The sequence below is a fragment of the Palaemon carinicauda genome, chromosome 24 (assembly GCF_036898095.1).
Source record: "Palaemon carinicauda isolate YSFRI2023 chromosome 24, ASM3689809v2, whole genome shotgun sequence".
NCBI classification, from domain to species: domain Eukaryota; kingdom Metazoa; phylum Arthropoda; class Malacostraca; order Decapoda; family Palaemonidae; genus Palaemon; species Palaemon carinicauda.
In genome coordinates this window covers 106287064-106304640 of record NC_090748.1, presented here as the reverse complement: position 1 = coordinate 106304640, position 17577 = coordinate 106287064, and the positions used below count along the sequence as shown (strand labels likewise).

Here is a 17577-nt window from a genome sequence, read left to right as displayed (position 1 = left end):
ATAGTAATCTGGAAGACTGAAGTTTTTATTTTATAAAAGTTTAATGAAAATAATTATGATTCAAGATTTTTCTTTTCTGTCATTAGAACAAAATATAGTTTTTTTAGCAAAATCTGTTTTCGATAAGTTTCTATTTTGATAATATACACAAAGTCAGTAATATCATTATTTATTTTAGAATTTGGTCTCGGAAGTTCAGCCGTTTCATTGCAGATATGATAAGCCAGGTCTCTCAAGATCTTGTATATATTTATAGCTCTAACATAGAAGCACAAGTTCTGTTAGATATAGTGAGCTATATAGATTCAATGATTTCTCTTTTATTTCCCGGATTATTCTCCTAAAATCTTATTTTTATAAGCAAGTTTTTGTAGTTTTAGATTATGCTGTGTAAAAGAAAGTGAAGTATTTTGTATGAGGCATATTTGTACCTTCAATTTGTCAAAACTGAACAATTTAAAGCCAAACATTATAATGTAATCAATTACAGTTCTCATTTATGAGGGAGAACAATATTGGTTAGTAATTAGTATGACATGTGTATACTCTGTACTCATTAATTTTGCACTCACATGCTTTTCACATTCTCTATAGATTTCATTATGCTCAGGAATAATTTCTATGACAATGTTCTTGGGCATTTCACTGATCTTTGTTGATTTTTTTTTCCATAAAAGCTCACATACTGTAGCACCATCCCGACAACACTGGCTGTAGCGTCCCGCGCTTCAGGGAGTTATTGTATAGTTTTACCAGCATCTTTCTGTCGCTAATTCTGGTACCTGTACTGTAACATGTTTTTTTTTTATTTTTAGCAAGGGAAGGACTCTTTTTTTAGGTGTTTTTTATCTCATTCTTGGTGTATGTTATTTTATTTTGCCTTATGTAAAAAATATATTTAACTCAGAAGTTATGTATAACAGTGGAGGCACCTGAATTCTGCGTTCATTTTTCATTTTTTTGCAGGAAATGCTAATGCTACATCATTAGTATGAAGTGTAGTTACTTTACTGTGTTTTTCCATTCCAGCAGTTTCATAGGTTTTGTTTTTTAGGCTCTGCAGTTTATTTATTAGTGGTTTTCATCTTTTATAACAATTATATAACAAGACATTTAGATTCTAATGATCTATTATACAGTACTGTAGTTCAGTAGGTAAGTTTTATAGGGTAATGTATAGAAGTTTATTGTTATAATTCGTTTCACCTGAAATTCATGAGCTAATCATTTATGGAATGGGAAATATTCTACCATAGCAAAAAGGGAAAAAAGTTCTCCGTAACCTAGCACAGTAGAACCCCAGACGACGAGGGGACGAGCTATTGAAATGCTCGTCTGAGATCCAACTTTGAAATTACAGTACGACCTGACATAGTTGCTAACATGTCTCTAGGATTTGGCAATGGATGTTGAGCCCCAAGAAGCTGTTAATTCAACATATGATGGTTTGACTATCCTCATCCACCTCAAATGTAAATAATTCAGTTTTTTAAAGTTGCATGTTTTCGCAAATTATATCTGTTTTTTGTCGTATTTTCTCCCTGTTCTTAATCGTAATTTTGTTTTGCACTTGATTCCTTTTGTTGTGAATTGTTCAGATAAATTTTCTGAATGTATTTAATCACTTTTTTTGCTATAGGTGTGAGAGGAGCAACTGTTTTAATGTAAAATTGATATCTAGATTGTGTTTTATCAGGGGCTGATAGGTGCCATCTTAGGTTGATATACTTTGAGTAACCATATAAAAGATATTAATGGAATGTTCTTTACTTTGGGTGTTCTAAATGTATTTAGAGCTCATGCTAAGAATCTCAATATCTGATTGTGGATTATAATTTTAACTATTTTGTATGGGATATAGTTTAGTGCACTTTTTCCACAATCATGTGGTTTTTCTTGACCATTTTGAGTTCATTGGATAGTTTTAATAACTTGTGCTGAACTATGATAGCATTTAGAATATTTATTATTAGATTTATAAGAAAGGTGTTACAATTTTTTACAATTTAATCTTATGGATCTCCTTTTTGGAGGAGACTATTAAGCAATTCTCGTGACTTTGTGTCAGACGTAATTTGGATCAGCAAAGCTAAAAGGAAACTCCTGGTGTTCTGTTTCCCGGTTTCGCAATCAGGAATTTTCGAGGATACTGTCTGACACTCATGGGTCTTGGATACATATGCCTTTCCTTTGTTCAACCTGATTACCTGGCTGATCAACTGAGTGTTGATCATGCCAGGTCTCAGGATAACCCCAGGAGCTCCCAGATGATCACAAAATGAGTGGGATCAGGATCTATTAGCATGTTTAGTAAAGCTCCTGTCATTTGGACTTTTTGGTTGAAGACTTTACAGCATCTAGTGAAAGGCTTTTCACAAGGGACTTCTTATGAGATGTCTGGGAATCTATTATAGGCCTCTGCAGCTGTCTATAAAGAAATATTTACCATTTTCTGTGATTGGTATTGCAGAAGGGGTATTTCTCCAATTGTAGCTTCGATAGTGCAGGTTGTGGACTCCATCGTCCCTCCCTTCACCAAGAAAAGTGCCTCTCAGTTAACCCTTTTACCCCCAGGCTATTTGGAAATTTCCAACCCTTAACCCCCAGGGGGCTATTTTTTTCCCAGCACATTTTGCAGTATATTTTTTTTAAATTGCTCTAACAGCCTTAATTTTTGTCATAGAGAGATCAGGTTGGTCTCATTCTCTTGGAAAATGCCTGAATTTTCTCAAAAATTTTCAAAAATATGAAAAAAAAATTTTCATAGCATTTTTTTGCAAGGACGTACCGGTACGTCCATGGGGGTAAAGGGGTGGCTTTTGTGAAACGTACCAGCACGTCCTTTGGGGGTAAAAGGGTTAAGGCTGTGAAAGGCTACCATGCAACCTTGAGCACACACTAATGACTGAGACCTCCACTCCTCATGAGAGTTGCTCATGAGAAGCTTCAAGTAGTCATATCCACCCCCAGACTGGGATGTGACCCTCTGGTTCTGAGATCTTTAATCAGTGCCCCATGCAGGCCTTTGTGATGAGCATCTAACACAGATCTTACTATCTTGACGGCCTTTCAGCTAACCTTTGCTTCGGCGAAGTGAGTTCGCAAGTTTTGGCATCTCATATGTCACTAGTCATTCCAAAAGCAGGTCTCCATATTTTTTTCCTGATAACGTAGCCAAACCCCAGCTGCCCACGATACCCGGTTTAAGTCCTTCGTCTTTTCTCAGGAGGTGTTCGGAGGGCATCAGAATGATCGACTTCTTTGTTTTTGACTTACTTTGATGCATTGCAGCAACCTAATCATACTGCCCTTTCAAGGATCTAGTTACAAAGGAGCATAGTACCTGCTCATTTGAAGGCTAAAAGGATATTCTCTTTCTGCATTTCTTAAATCCTTACTGATAATCAAACAAGTTCATGATGGGTGATGAAATGCCAAAGATGTAGCTTATTATCAAGCTAATCATGGTTACTTGGTGACTTATTGTAATTGAGGTTTGTCATGAATTTATTAATGTTTAACTTTATTTGGTTTCTTATTCTTTATTAAGATAGCATTTGTTTGTTGTCAAGCATTAATAGCAGAAAGTATTGTAGCAGAGTGTGGGTATTGGAAATATGTTACGGCAGTGTGTTCACTTACAGGAAAAAATTCATTAAATTTTTATTGAATTTTGATGTGTATTGTATACATACAGCATACAGTAGTTCCCTGAAAGATAAGGCTTTTCTACATGTAGGTTTTCTTTTGCAGAAAGAAAATTAATAACCAAGTGAAATGTTTATGAACTTGGCAAATAGATTTGAACTAATACAGTATTCATTTTTTGAAATTTTTGGTGTGAGGTGTTTCATTACTTTATTTTATTGATTTCATATTATATCAATTTAAATTTTATGCAAAATCTTTTGCCAACCTTTTTAAAATTAGAGTACTTAAGAGAAAAGTGAAGGAAAGTGTTATTAAAAATAATTTGTAACACATTGAGGCAGATTATTTCTGGAGGAAATTTACTGTTCCAACTTGTAAATTATGTTGGTTACATTTAGATTTAGAAAAACACAAAGGCAACATCTTTTTACTGTACAGTAATTTATTTCAGATTGCCGCTGTGTGAAGTGTGTTTTATATTCTGCCAGATGGCAACTTTAGAAGACCAGTACCAAAAGGCCTTAAGACTTTACCAAGAAGAAAGCCAAAATGATCCTTTCTCAGAACCCTATAAGTCGAAATATGCTGCAAGAGACATCCTAGAAGAATTAAAGGCCCGTCTAAGCAAGCAGCTCGATGAAGATGATGACGAAGATGATGTTGGCTCTGGTGAAGAAGGAACGGATGTCGTCGGCATAACGAGAGCAAGATTAGCTGCAGTTGTGTATCATCTAGGGGTTATAGCTGTCGAGACAGAAGAGCTGTCTACAGGTGAAGAGCACTTGAATAAAGTACTGACAATAGTTGGTGATGCAATCGAAGGGATTTCAGGAGCTTCATCAGCCAATGTTAACGAAGCAGACTTGGTTTCTGCAGCGCTGATGGGCGATGCTGAAAGCCTTCTTTCATCCAGTAGTGGAGTGCCTTCTGTTAGTCCCATAGCCGTGAGTCCTCTCACTGTCGCTTTGGCTATTAGTTGTCATAACCAGCTTGGAATTCTTTGGTCAAACCGTACTCAATTTCCAAGAGCAAAGCAACACTTAGAGCGTGCCTGTTTACTATATACGGAGTATCAGCAGCGAAATTCTAGTCCCCCACGAACAATAGGGAGTTTATTTTCTTCAATTTCTCAAGTAGATGAAGGCTGGGAAGAAAATGGAATGAATGCATTGGAAAAACTTCACACTCATACTTTATATTATCTTGCACAAGTAAGTTACTGGTATGCTAATTTCGTGATTCTGAGTTTAGGCTAGACATGTTTTACTTGTTTCCTGAATCACTGAACCTGCCTTATTTTAAGAAGCAGATATATCACCAATTAGCATGAGGTGTCATTATGTTTCTTTTATTGATTGAGTGATTATCACAATCGGTGAGAAAAGTTATTGCCATGTAATTAGAAATTATATAGGATGTAAGCCTCTAATTCTCAATAAGATTTAGTGCAATCTTATGTTTCCTGCACTTATTCATTGCGTGATTTTTCCGGTTTAGAAGATAAAGTGGGTTGATTTCAAAGGCCTTCAGTTCATTCACCAGTTATAGATTTCATATAGCCTAGTAATAGGGCAGTGCTCACTAAATGCCAGACAACTGGGGATTCCTTTTAAGTAGGCATCCATTATGTTCTTTATTATCTAAATCTCTGAGGATTGATGTAGATAACTGTATTTGTCACTACATTGGGGAAAGGTATGGTTTAACCCTTTTACCCCCAGGCTATTTGGAACTTTCCAACCCTTAACCTCCAGGCGTTTTTTTTTTTTTTTCAAGCTTATTTTGCAATATATATTTTTTAAATTACTCTAACAGCCTTAATTTTCGTCATAGAGAGGTCAGGTTGGTCTCATTCTTTTGGAAAATGCCTGAAGTTTCTCATAAAGTTATCAAATATATGCAAAAAAAAATTGTAAATAGCAGTTTTTTGCAAGGACGTACCAGTACGTCCATGGGGGTAAAGGGATGAGTTTTGTGAAACGTACCAGTACGTCCATTGGGGGTAAAAGGGTTAAGTGAATTTTGTAATGTTATGAGTTATTACACTTTGATATACCTTTGCCAACCTTGAAATATAAGTGTTCAGAGTGATATTGAACTATAGGTCATTTTGCAATTGGAAAATAGGTTTAGATATTTTTCCGAGTGAGTTATGAGTAAAAAATACTACATCTTAAGGAAAAGGCTATTTTATTTTACTTTTTAAATGTATTCCTTTCTGTTAACCCTTTTACCCCCAGGCTATTTGGAAATTTCCAACCCTTAACCCCCAAGGGGTTATTTTTTTCCCAGCACATTTTGCTGTATATTTTTTTTTAAATTGCTCTAACAGCCTTAATTTTTGTCATAGAGAGGTCAGGTTGGTCTCATTCTCTTGAAAAATGCCTGAATTTTCTAAAAAAAAAATATCAAAAATATGAAAAAAAAAAAAAATTAGCATTTTTTTGCAAGGACGTACCGGTACGTCCAAGGGGGTAAAGGGATGGCTTTTGTGAAACGTACCAGTACGTCCTTTGGGGGTAAAAGGGTTATAAGGAAAGAATATGGATACTAATCACTGAACTATTTTGTTGCTCTACTAAAAACTATATGTTTTTCAGAGTTGGAATACAGTTATATGATTCATATATAGTAATGATAATGAGTCTTAAGGCAGTTGACTGTTCGGGCTTTTCATGCCTCCTATTTATTCATATTATTTGCTTTAGGTGTATGGGCATATGGGAATGGATGAGAAGTCAGCAGGATATTGCCACTCAACTCTAAAACGTCAGTTATCTTGCAAAGACTGTGATCTAATTGACTGGGCTGTTAATGCTGCTAATCTTTCCCAGTTTTATCTGAGGAGGGAAAAGTTTAGGTAAGATAAAACCAAGTTAGTTGATCTATCACAAAGTAACTTTGATTTTATTGGTTGCTGATAATCTTTTGTATAGCCTAGAGGAATTGTGTGTTATTTTTGTGGCTTGCTAATAGAGTATACAATATAGTTAGTTATTGTTAGTATATTTGATTAGGTATGCATAATATAGGATATAGAAATGAGCATAAAATTCTCTGAATCTTACATTAAACTTTCAGAGAGGAGACACCTTTACGTGTAAAAAAAGAAGCTTTTTTGACTGAAATTTGACAAAATGTTTAACAAAACTTATAGCTAGGTGTTACAGACTAGAGCATTCTGTTTAAAGTTACATAATCTTGGTTATACATGAAGTTATTAATTTCAAAATGATAAGTTTTTAGATGTGTGTGTTTTAAATGGGTTGCAGTAATATACTCTAGTTGTTTGTTGAAAAAGTAAATAATGGAGAAAGATGTAAGTGTGGGCCAAAACTAATGTGTTTTAGGAATTCAAAGGAATTCCCTCTTTCCAAGCAAAATTCTATACAGTATATTATACTGTGGCTGCGGGGGCATGTAAAAATTAGTATAGCGCCAACGTTATCCCTGCGTGTCGTAAGAGGCGACTAAAAGGGACGGGACGAGGGGGCTGGGAACCCCCTCTCCTGTATCTACATCCTGTGAGACATCAACAAGGAGAATGTGGGAGGGTGGGCTGTGGCACCCTAGCAGTACCAGCTGAACTCGGTTGAGTCCCTTCTCAGGCTGGAGGAACGTAGAGAGTAGAGGTCCCCTTTTTTGTTTTGTTGCATTGTTGATGTCGGCTACCCCCCAAAATTGTGGGAAGTGCCTTGGTATATGTATGTATGTATGTATAATATTATGACCTTTTCAGTAAATTATGATTTTGCACTCAAGGGGAACAATTTAGCTTACCTGAGCTTAGTAAGATTCCAGACTACCTTTTGCACATAATTTGTTCAGCCTCCTTTGCATGTGTTATCAGTATTTTTTCTGTAATTTCTTTTTTTCCATTTTGTAAAATTGTGCAGATTGAAAAAAGCTCAATATAGAAAGTCCTCAACTTATAGATATTCGACTAACAAACATTCGAAGATACAAATACAAATCCAGCTGAAAATATCAAAGATAAGATGAAGAAATATTGCAATAAAGGGATTTTGACGAAGGAAAAATCTATTTCTGGGGAGAGACCTGTGGCGGCCGGTGAAAAGTCCTTCTTTTCTAATATAAATCTTCCAAATATACTAGAGAAAGATAAAAGCATGGAATGCAGAGGTTACTACCCTCGCGCGAGCACCTTGTGGGTGTCGTGTATAAAGCAAAGGCGCGTGAAAGCCACTATTCACAGGCTGTCTTCCATTTAGTTAATTCCTTCGTCAAAGGGATGGGCCGAGCAATAAAACAATAATATAATTCATGTGAAATCCAACTGTTTGTTTATTGTAGCTGGAAATCATAAATATGGGATTCAAGTTAGGCCTACCCTAGGCCAAAAATGTACAAAATTCTACTTACAAACAATTTGACTTATAAGTCATGTACTGTACTCACTCGAAGCGAGATAGGAGAGGTACCTTATTAACGGCTCTCCTTTCATTCTCGTTTTTCGTTTTTTTCTCACTTTGACCCCTCGAAGCGATAATGCTGTTCGGGGTGAAGATAGCTATGTGGCGTGTCAAGAATACGTCCTCTGATATTACGCGATATCCCATTAAGATTTATTTAGGGATATTCGCTCCAGGAGTTAGAATTGACGTTGTTACTTTTTTTAGAATGATTTATTGTTAATTTGTTCTCTTCATTTATTTATTTCCTTATTTCCTTTCCTCACTGGGCTATTTTCCCTATTGGAGCCCTGGGCTTATAGCATCTTGCTTTTCCAATTAGGGTTGTAGGTTGGATAGTAATAATAATACCTTAAGGTAAAATTCTCTGGGAATATCACCGTAGTCAAATATACCCTAGGAAGCTACTCTAAAGGAACTTCCATCAGGACGACATGGCTATCTCACCCAAAAATAGATTTTTTGCTTCGCTCAAAATCCGTTTTGTAACCAATTGTCAAGTTTGTAATTTGAGGACCTTCTGTATAATCTCAGATCATTAATGAAAAATTGCTTTAGTTTTGTGTAAATAGGTTGGCTTCAGACTACCATTTTCTTGATTAAGTAGGACTTGTAAATTTTGTTATGTGTAAATAGGTTGGATTGAGACTACCATTTTCTTGATTAAGTAGGACTTGTAAGTTTTGTTATATTGGAAGGTATGAGGGCAAACATCTTTCCGTTAAGCTAATACATTAGGTCCTCTTGTTACAACGGATATACATTCCTACATTTTATAACTTAAGTTTTGATGCAAGTCGTAGTACAATACTGTACAGTACATTTAAATGCATTACTGTATGTAAATACCAAAGTCTCTAACCTGTGCTGTTGCAGTAGTAAAGTCATAATGTAGGGAAGCATGCTTTTATGACATGAAAATATAACTAGGATTTAAAAAATACTTGGTGGATATGAATAGTGAATGATTCAAAAACCGTAAGAAAAAAAAAGCTGTGTTGTATCTGTGAAACATACGTCAAAACTGTTTTAACCTCAGTCCTTACTGTAACCAACCAGTGAGTTTTTTATTTTTCTACAAAAAAATGTGTTTCAACAAATAAACATTAAAAGTAAACATAAGTACAGTATCATGAATATTCAGTTTTAAATATTTAACTTAGCCGGTGAATATATAATAGCTGCTGCTCAGCGGCTCGACAGAAAACACACTCAAAAACTCGCAAGCGATCGCTATGAAGGTTGCGGGTGTGCCCACCAGCGCCAACTATCGGCCAGATACCACACATGCATGTAAACAAACCATTCAATTCTTCTCTGTCGACCTTGACGACAAGACGTATCAATACTCGCTGTATAACCTGGAGTTTTCTCAACATATTTGGTGAAGTACTTCATTTTGGTTTGAGCTTTCGCAGTGCAGGTGTTTTTCCTCAACTTAAACTCTTGAACTCTTTATTGGACAGATTTAATTGTTGATGACTTGGATTGTTTTTTGGACTTTCTTTGACTAATTCAAAATGGCTGACGCTTCACAAGCCCCTAGATTTCATAAGTGTAATGCTAGGGACTGTAATAGGCGTCTTCCAAAGGCCTCTCTCGATCCACATACTGTGTGTTCTAATTGTCGGGGTAAAACCTGTCAATTAGGAGATCGGTGTGAGGAATGCGTAGGCCTTTCGGAATTCGATTGGCTCGAATACGATAAGTATGCTCGTAGGCTAGAGAGAGATAGGGTAAGGAGGAGTTCCTCTAGGTCAGTAGATTTTTCCTCTCCACATGCCCCTGACCCTAATCCTTCCCCTGTAGTGGTTGTACCTAACCCCCCTTCTGGCACTCAGGAACCATCTATGCAAGACATGTTACGTGCTATTCAAGCCTTGGGTGAAAGAGTTGAAGCGTTAGCAACTGATCGTAATCAACTCATGGCTGACGTTAAAGAGCTTAAGTGTCAGAGTGCCACAGCGGAAAATACTGGGAAAGTGATTAGTGCGCAAAGTGTTGTGAACAGTGTTGCGACCGAGGGTTCGTCTGTTCGTGCCTGTCGTTCACCTAGTCCGAGACCTCTTGCAAGCTCCCAAGCCCAGGGGAGAAGTAATGTCGTACGACTTATGGGTTCGAGAGGCCTTGATCAGCGAATAGACGTTCCCTCTATGGTATCAGGCGTATCTCACCAAGATCGCCCCTACCATAAGACGAGAGAGCCCATTTTCTCCTCGTCATCCGAAGGCTTTTCGCATAAGAAACCGTGGAGCAAGGTTTCTAGGCCCCTTAAGCGAAAGTCGGTCCCTTCAGGACAGGTCCAGCGTCCTGGATGTAGTCATTGGGACAGTTCTGACCCGTTGCAGTCATCGGATGACTGCTCGCCGCCTAAGCAGCAACGTTACACAGGCTAAGAGAGTCTTGGTGTAGGCAAGGTTGTGCCGTCTCAGACGTTAACCCCGTCGTTTACCGCACCCATTCCCGTAGACCCTAAATGGGTTATACTGCAGGACATGCAGACTAAGCTCGCCTCCCTTATGGAAGACTATTCTGCCGATAAGGTTCACGTTGAGCCTAGCCGTTTATCTCATCGAGATCCTGGCCTTCAGCCGCCCAAACGAACCTTTGTGCGTCCTGTTGTCGTTGGCGTAGCTAAGTCACGTCAGTCACGATATGTAGAGCCTCACTCGATGCGGTCACGTGTTGATTTTCAGCCGCATTTGGACGTTAGGCCACTTCCTAATGCTCCTGTTGACGTTCAGGACGTTCGCCAACCAGCGGAGTTGACTTGTTTTGACGCTGAGCGTCAACCACCGCAGTCTAGAGTTGTTTTGACTGCTCAGACTAGGCAGTCAAAACAGTCTCGAGTGGACGCCGAGCGTCCTCCCGCACCTGTTGTTGTTTACAATTCACAGACTGTTAAGCAGTTACATGACGTTGCGTCCTGGTCCGCTACTAATGCACCAGTGCGTGTGGACGCTGCGTGTCAAGCATTGCCAACCCCTTTGCTTGTTTCTCAGCAGTTGTCAGATGAGGATCCTTCAGATGAGGACGTTGCTGACCCTCAGCATGATGATCATCCTTCGGATGTAGACGAACCCAGAACAGTTCCTCCATCAATGGACTTTAAGAAAGTCATGTTAATTTTTAAGGAGTTGTTTCCCGATCACTTCGTCGCTGTTGCTCCTCGTTCGCCGCCGTCTGAGTTTGTTCTAGGCGTACCTGCTAACATGCCAGCCTTTACAAAACTTGTGCTCTCTCGCTCTTCCAAGAGAGCTTTACGGCTTTTAGGCGACTGGTTGGAAACCAAGAGGAGTTTGGGGAAGACGGCCTTTGCCTTCCCTCCGTCTAAACTCTCGTCTAGATCGAGCGTCTGGTATGCCACGGGAGAAGTTCTCGGCTTGGGAGTCCCTGCCCCTGCCCAGGGTGACTTCTCAAGCCTTGTAGACTCTCCCCGCCGCCTAGCCATGAGACGCTCGAAGATTAGTTGGTCCTCCTCGGACCTTGACCATCTGCTGAAAGGCATTTACAGAGCCTTTGAAGTTTTCAACTTCCTTCACTGGTGTTTGGGAGCCTTAAGTAGGAAAATCTCATCGGCTGATAGAGATGTCTCCTTACTGATTATGTCCTGTATGGATAAAGCCATCCGCGATGGTTCCAATGAGCTCTCCTCCTCTTTTACGTCGGGAGTCTTAAAGAAGCGAGAGTCCCTTTGCTCTTTTCTGTCGGCAGGAGTTACTCCCTGTCAGAGATCTGAACTGCTCTTTGCTCCCTTATCAAAGTTTTTGTTCCCGCAACAATTGGTTAAGGACATAGCTTCTTCACTCGTGCAGAAGGACACCCATGACTTGGTGGCGTCCTCTGCTCGCAAAGGGACTCCTTCGACATCCTTTTCTGCTAGACCTAGGATAGACACTCCGGCGTCCAGATTTATTCCGCCCTTTCGTGGCAGAGCTCCCAGCAGGGGAAGTACTCGTGCCGAGGGAAAGAGAGGAAAGAAGAGAGGAGCCAAGTCCTCACGTGGCAGAGTCTGACTGCCCGCAGCCTCAGACAGCAGTAGGAGCCAGACTGAAGAACTTCTGGCAGGCCTGGGAGAAGAGGGGCGCAGACCAACAATCTGTGAGGTTGCTCAGAGAGGGGTACAAAATTCCATTTGTACGCAAACCTCCTCTAGCGACTTCCCCCATCGACCTCTCTCCCAGGTACCGAGAGGAGTCAAAGAGACAAGCCCTGAACCTAGAAGTGTCTCTTTTGCTATAGAAGGGAGCGGTGGTGAAAGTCTCGGACCTTCAATCACCGGGGTTTTACAACCGTCTCTTCCTAGTACCGAAGAAGACAGGAGGTTGGAGACCGGTGCTAGACGTCAGTGCACTCAACGTCTTTGTTACGAAGACAAAGTTCACCATGGAGACCACGAAATCAGTCTTAGCAGCGGTCAGAAAGGGAGACTGGATGGTCTCTCTCGACCTAAGAGACGCATACTTCCACATCCCCATACACCCAGATTCCCAACCGTTTCTGAGGTTTGTTTTCAACAATGTGGTATACCAGTTTCGGGCCCTGTGCTTTGGCCTAAGTCCTGCTCCTCTCGTGTTTACGAGGCTTATGAGGAATGTAGCAAAATTCCTCCATTTATCGGGAATCCGAGCCTCCCTGTACTTGGACGACTGGCTTCTCAGAGCCTCGTCCAGTCATCGCTGTCTGCAGGATTTTCAATGGACATTGGATCTGACCAAGGAATTGGGACTTTTGGTCAACCTAGAAAAGTCCCAGCTGATTCCATCCCAAACTATACTGTATTTAGGGATGGAGATTCGCAGTCCAGTTTTTTGGGCTTTTCCGTCTGCCCCCCGAATAGAGCAAGCCCTGCTCAAAGTCCAACTGATGTTGAAGAGAGAACGATGCTCAGTCAGGAATTGGATGAGTCTAGTAGGAACTCTATCATCCCTGGAGCAGTTTGTCTCGCTAGGAAGGCTACACCTTCGACCTCTCCAGTTCCATCTAGCCTTTCACTGGAAAAAGGACAAGACGTTAGAGACGGTCTCAATCCCGATCTCCGAACCAGTAAAGGCATGCCTGAATTGGTGGAACGACAATATCAGTCTGAGAGAGGGACTTTCCCTAGCAGTTCAGAACCCAAACCACGTACTATTCTCAGACGCGTCGGATTTGGGTTGGGGTGCGACCCTGGACGGTCGGGAATGCTCAGGTCTGTGGACCTCAAGTCAGAAGAGCATGCACATCAACGGCAAGGAGCTTTTGGCAGTCCACCTGGCCTTGATGAACTTCGAGAGTCTCCTTCGAAACAAAGTGGTAGAGATCAACTCCGACAATACCACAGCCTTGGCATACATTTCCAAGCAAGGAGGCACCCACTCCCTGACGCTGTACGAGATCGCAAGGGACCTGCTCATTTGGTCAAGAGATCGAGGCATCTCCCTGTTAACGAGGTTTATCCAGGGCGACTTGAACGTCTTAGCAGACTGCCTCAGTCGGAGGGGTCAGGTAATTCCTACGGAATGGACCCTCCACAAGGACGTGTGCAAGAGTCTTTGGGCGACTTGGGGTCAACCCACCATAGACCTCTTTGCAACCTCGATGACCAAGAGACTTCCAATCTATTGCTCTCCAGTCCCAGACCCAGCAGCAATACACATAGACGCATTTCTTCTAGATTGGTCTCATCTGGACCTATATGCATTCCCACCATTCAAGATTGTCAACAAGGTACTGCAGAAGTTCGCCTCTCACGAAGGGACAAGGTTGACGTTAGTTGCTCCCCTCTGGCCCGCGAGAGAATGGTTCACCGAGGTACTTCGATGGCTGGTAGACTTTCCAAGGAGTCTTCCTCTAAGAGTAGATCTGTTACGTCAGCCCCACGTAAAGAATGTACACCAAAGCCTCCCCGCTCTTCGTCTGACTGCCTTCAGACTATCGAAAGACTCTCTAGAGCTCGAGGCTTTTCGAAAGGAGGCAGCCAGTGCGATTGCAAGAGCGAGGAGAGCTTCTACCATTAGAGTATACCAGTCGAAGTGGGAAGTCTTCCGAGACTGGTGCAAGTCAGCATCTGTATCCTCGTCCAGTACCTCTGTAGCCCAAATCGCTGATTTTCTCATACCTGAGAAAAGTTCGCTCCCTTTCAGCTACCACGATCAAGGGCTACAGGAGCATGTTGGCTTCGGTCTTTCGGCATAGAGGCTTAGATCTTTCCAACAATAAAGACCTACAAGATCTCCTTAAGTCTTTTGAAACCTCTAAGGAAGGTCGTTTGGCTACTCCTGGATGGAACTTAGACGTGGTCCTAAGGTTCCTCATGTCAGACAGGTTTGAGCCATTACATTCAGCCTCCCTGAAGGATCTCTCTCTTAAGACTCTTTTCCTGGTGTGCTTGGCCTCGGCTAAAAGAGTCAGTGAACTTCATGCCTTCAGTAAGAACATCGGCTTTTCTACAGAAAAAGCCACTTGTTCTCTTCAACTTGGTTTCCTGGCCAAAAATGAACTGCCTTCTCGTCCTTGGCCTAAATCTTTTGATATTCCTTGCTTATCAGAGATCGTAGGCAACGAACTGGAAAGAGTGTTATGTCCTGTTAGAGCTCTTAAGTTCTATTTAGCTCTTACTAAGCCATTACGAGGTAAATCTGAGGCGTTATGGTGTTCAGTTAAGAAACCATCCTTGCCTATGTCAAAGAATGCTTTGTCATATTTTATCAGATTTTTAATACGAGAAGCTCATTCCCACTTGAATGAGGAAGACCGATCTTTGCTTAAGGTTAAGACGCACGAAATTAGAGCTATAGCAACCTCCGTGGCCTTCAAGCAAAATAGATCTCTGCAAAGTATCATGGACGCGACTTTTTGGAGAAGCAAGTCAGTGTTCGCGTCATTTTACTTGAAAGATGTCCAGACTCTTTACGAGGACTGCTACACACTGGGTCCATTCGTTGCAGCGAGTGCAGTAGTGGGTGAGGGTTCTACCACTACACTTCCCTAATTCCAATATCCTTTTTAATCTGTCTCTTGAAATGTTTTTAATATTGTTTTTTATGGGTTGTACGGAAGGCTAAGAAGCCTTTCGCATCCTGGTTGATTTGGCGGGTGGTCAAAGTCATTTCTTGAGAGCGCCCAGATTAGGGGTTTGATGAGGTCCTGTTAGTATGGGTTGCAACCCTTCATACTTCAGCTCCTGGGAGTCCTTCAGCATCCTAAGAGGATCGCTGGGCTTCGTGAGGAAGACAGACTTACAAGGCAGAGTAATCGTCTAAGTCAACTTCCTTACCAGGTACCTATATATTTTGGTTTTGTTATATTGATAACTGTCAAAAACTCTTAGCATATACGCTGTAAACTTAATTAACTCTGGTCTCTACCCACTGCCTTGGGTGTGAATCAGCTATTATATATTCACCGGCTAAGTTAAATATTTAAAAATGATATTTTAATTATAAAATAAATTTTTGAATATACTTACCCGGTGAATATATAAATTAAAGGCCCTCCCTTCCTCCCCAATAGAGACGCAGCGGGACGAGAAGAATTGAAGGGTTTGTTTACATGCATGTGTGGTATCTGGCCGATAGTTGGCGCTGGTGGGCACACCCGCAACCTTCATAGCGATCGCTCGCGAGTTTTTGAGTGTGTTTTCTGTCGAGCCGCTGAGCAGCAGCTATTATATATTCACCGGGTAAGTATATTCAAAAATTTATTTTATAATTAAAATATCATTTTACTTAACAGATCTTTAGCCCTAGGTTAAGGTATTTAAGTACTTTATTGTCAAAAACTGTTAGGTACTGTATTCTGTTCATCTTAAAATATTATAAAAAAAAATTGCAGGATTGCCAGGCATTTGTTATCGTCGGCTCTGAAGGTACTTTCCCAATATGAATTTGAAGTCAGAAGAGATGTACAAGATGAAGACTGTGAGGAAGCAACTACCATGTAAATATTAGTAGCATTTTATCATGTATAATATGAAAATTTTAATCCTGAAAATATAGTCTTCATATGCAAGCTAAATGAAAATTTTGTTCTTTTAAAATGCACACATTTTCTCCAATCTCCAGGCACGAAAAGTTTGACAAAAGTAATGCTGATGTTCAGCGGTGCTGGGGACGTTATTGTCTAGTCCTCCTCCAGTTTTCGGTCGATAGAGCAATTCCTGATGATGAATCATCGACCAACGTTCGAGAACCAGAGGAACTGGAAGAGGATACTTTAGATAAGGAGGTAAAGGACAAGTAATCTATCTTAATTTTGTTGAAGATGCTTTCTGAGCAAAGATGGGTAATTTTAGCCTTCTTGGAGTGTATTAAATATTATAGGGTCTGTCTGAGCAAAGATCTGACGTTGATTTTAGCCTTCTGGAAGCGTAAGCGTTATAGATGCTGTCTGCACAAAGATCTGACATTGATTTTAGCCTTCTGGAAGGGTTTTAAACGTTATAGATGCTTTCTGCGCAAAGATCTGGCAGTGATCTTAGCCCTCTGGAAGCGTATAAAACATTATAGAATCTGTCTGAGCAAATATCTGACATTGATTTTAGCCTTCTGGAAGGGTTGTAAATATTATAGATGCTTTCTGCGCAAAGATCTGGCAGTAAATTTAGCCTTCTGGAAGCGTATTAGACATTATAGAATCTGAGCAAAGATCTGACATTGATTTTAGCCCTCTGGAAGCATAAGCGTTATAGATGCTGTCTGCGCAAAGATCTGGCAGTGATTTTAGCCTTCTGGAAGCGTATTAAACATTATAGATTCTATCTGACATTGATTTTAGCCTTCTGGAAAAGCTGTAAATGTTATAGGTACTGTCTGCACATACATCTGGCAGTGATTTTAGCCTTCTGGAAGCGTATTAGACATCATAGAATCTGAGCAAAGATCTGACATTGATTTTAGCCTTCTGGAAGGGTTGTAAACGTTATAGATACTGTCTGCGCAAAGATCTGTCAGTGATTTTAGCCTTCTGGAAGTTTTGTTGGCAAAGATTATGCCCTCTTCTTTTTTCAATTGGTGAATGACATATACATTGAAAGCTTCAAGTATTTTTTGGTATTTTTGTTTTCTTGAAGGATGTAATTGTTATCATATTGAACTTGAGTATTATTATGGAATTTCAGTGATTCTTAGAATACTCATCAGGTATTTTCCGGGAATGTTATAATTATTGTTTATATGTTGTTTAATGTTTTAAGTAAATATGAAAGATTCTTTTAAACCTGAAAATAATGTTTGTTAGACGTCCCTAAAACGGGATTTTGATGAAGGAAAAATCTATTTCTGGGCGAGGAACCTGTGTCGCCCAGTGAAATCCTCCTCTAGCACCATTTCTAAGGCATAGTTACTGCTGAATATACCAGAGAAAAAGAGATGCATGGAATGCCAGGAATAAACCTAGCTTGGTCACTCTTTGAGTATCGGTATAGAAAACTGGGGCGTGATTGAACCACGACCATAGGTCCCTCACCAATTAGACCTCTCCTTCATCAACATCCCCCGGAACAACGAGGTGC

General features: G+C 40.3%; 1 protein-coding gene across 6 annotated transcripts in view; it reads left to right on the top strand.

Annotated features, from left to right (window-relative positions):
- The window catches only part of LOC137618250 (KIF-binding protein-like), a 65494-nt gene that overhangs the window by 26404 nt on the left and 21513 nt on the right, over positions 1-17577 (top strand). For all 6 annotated transcript variants that reach the window (XM_068348408.1, XM_068348406.1, XM_068348405.1 and 3 more), the window contains 4 exons: positions 4103-4862; positions 6360-6511; positions 15900-16004; positions 16130-16292. In XM_068348408.1, coding sequence (XP_068204509.1) covers positions 4140-4862; positions 6360-6511; positions 15900-16004; positions 16130-16292 — 1143 coding nt within the window. In that variant the 5' untranslated portion in view covers positions 4103-4139. The remainder of the gene's footprint in view (positions 1-4102; positions 4863-6359; positions 6512-15899; positions 16005-16129; positions 16293-17577) is intronic.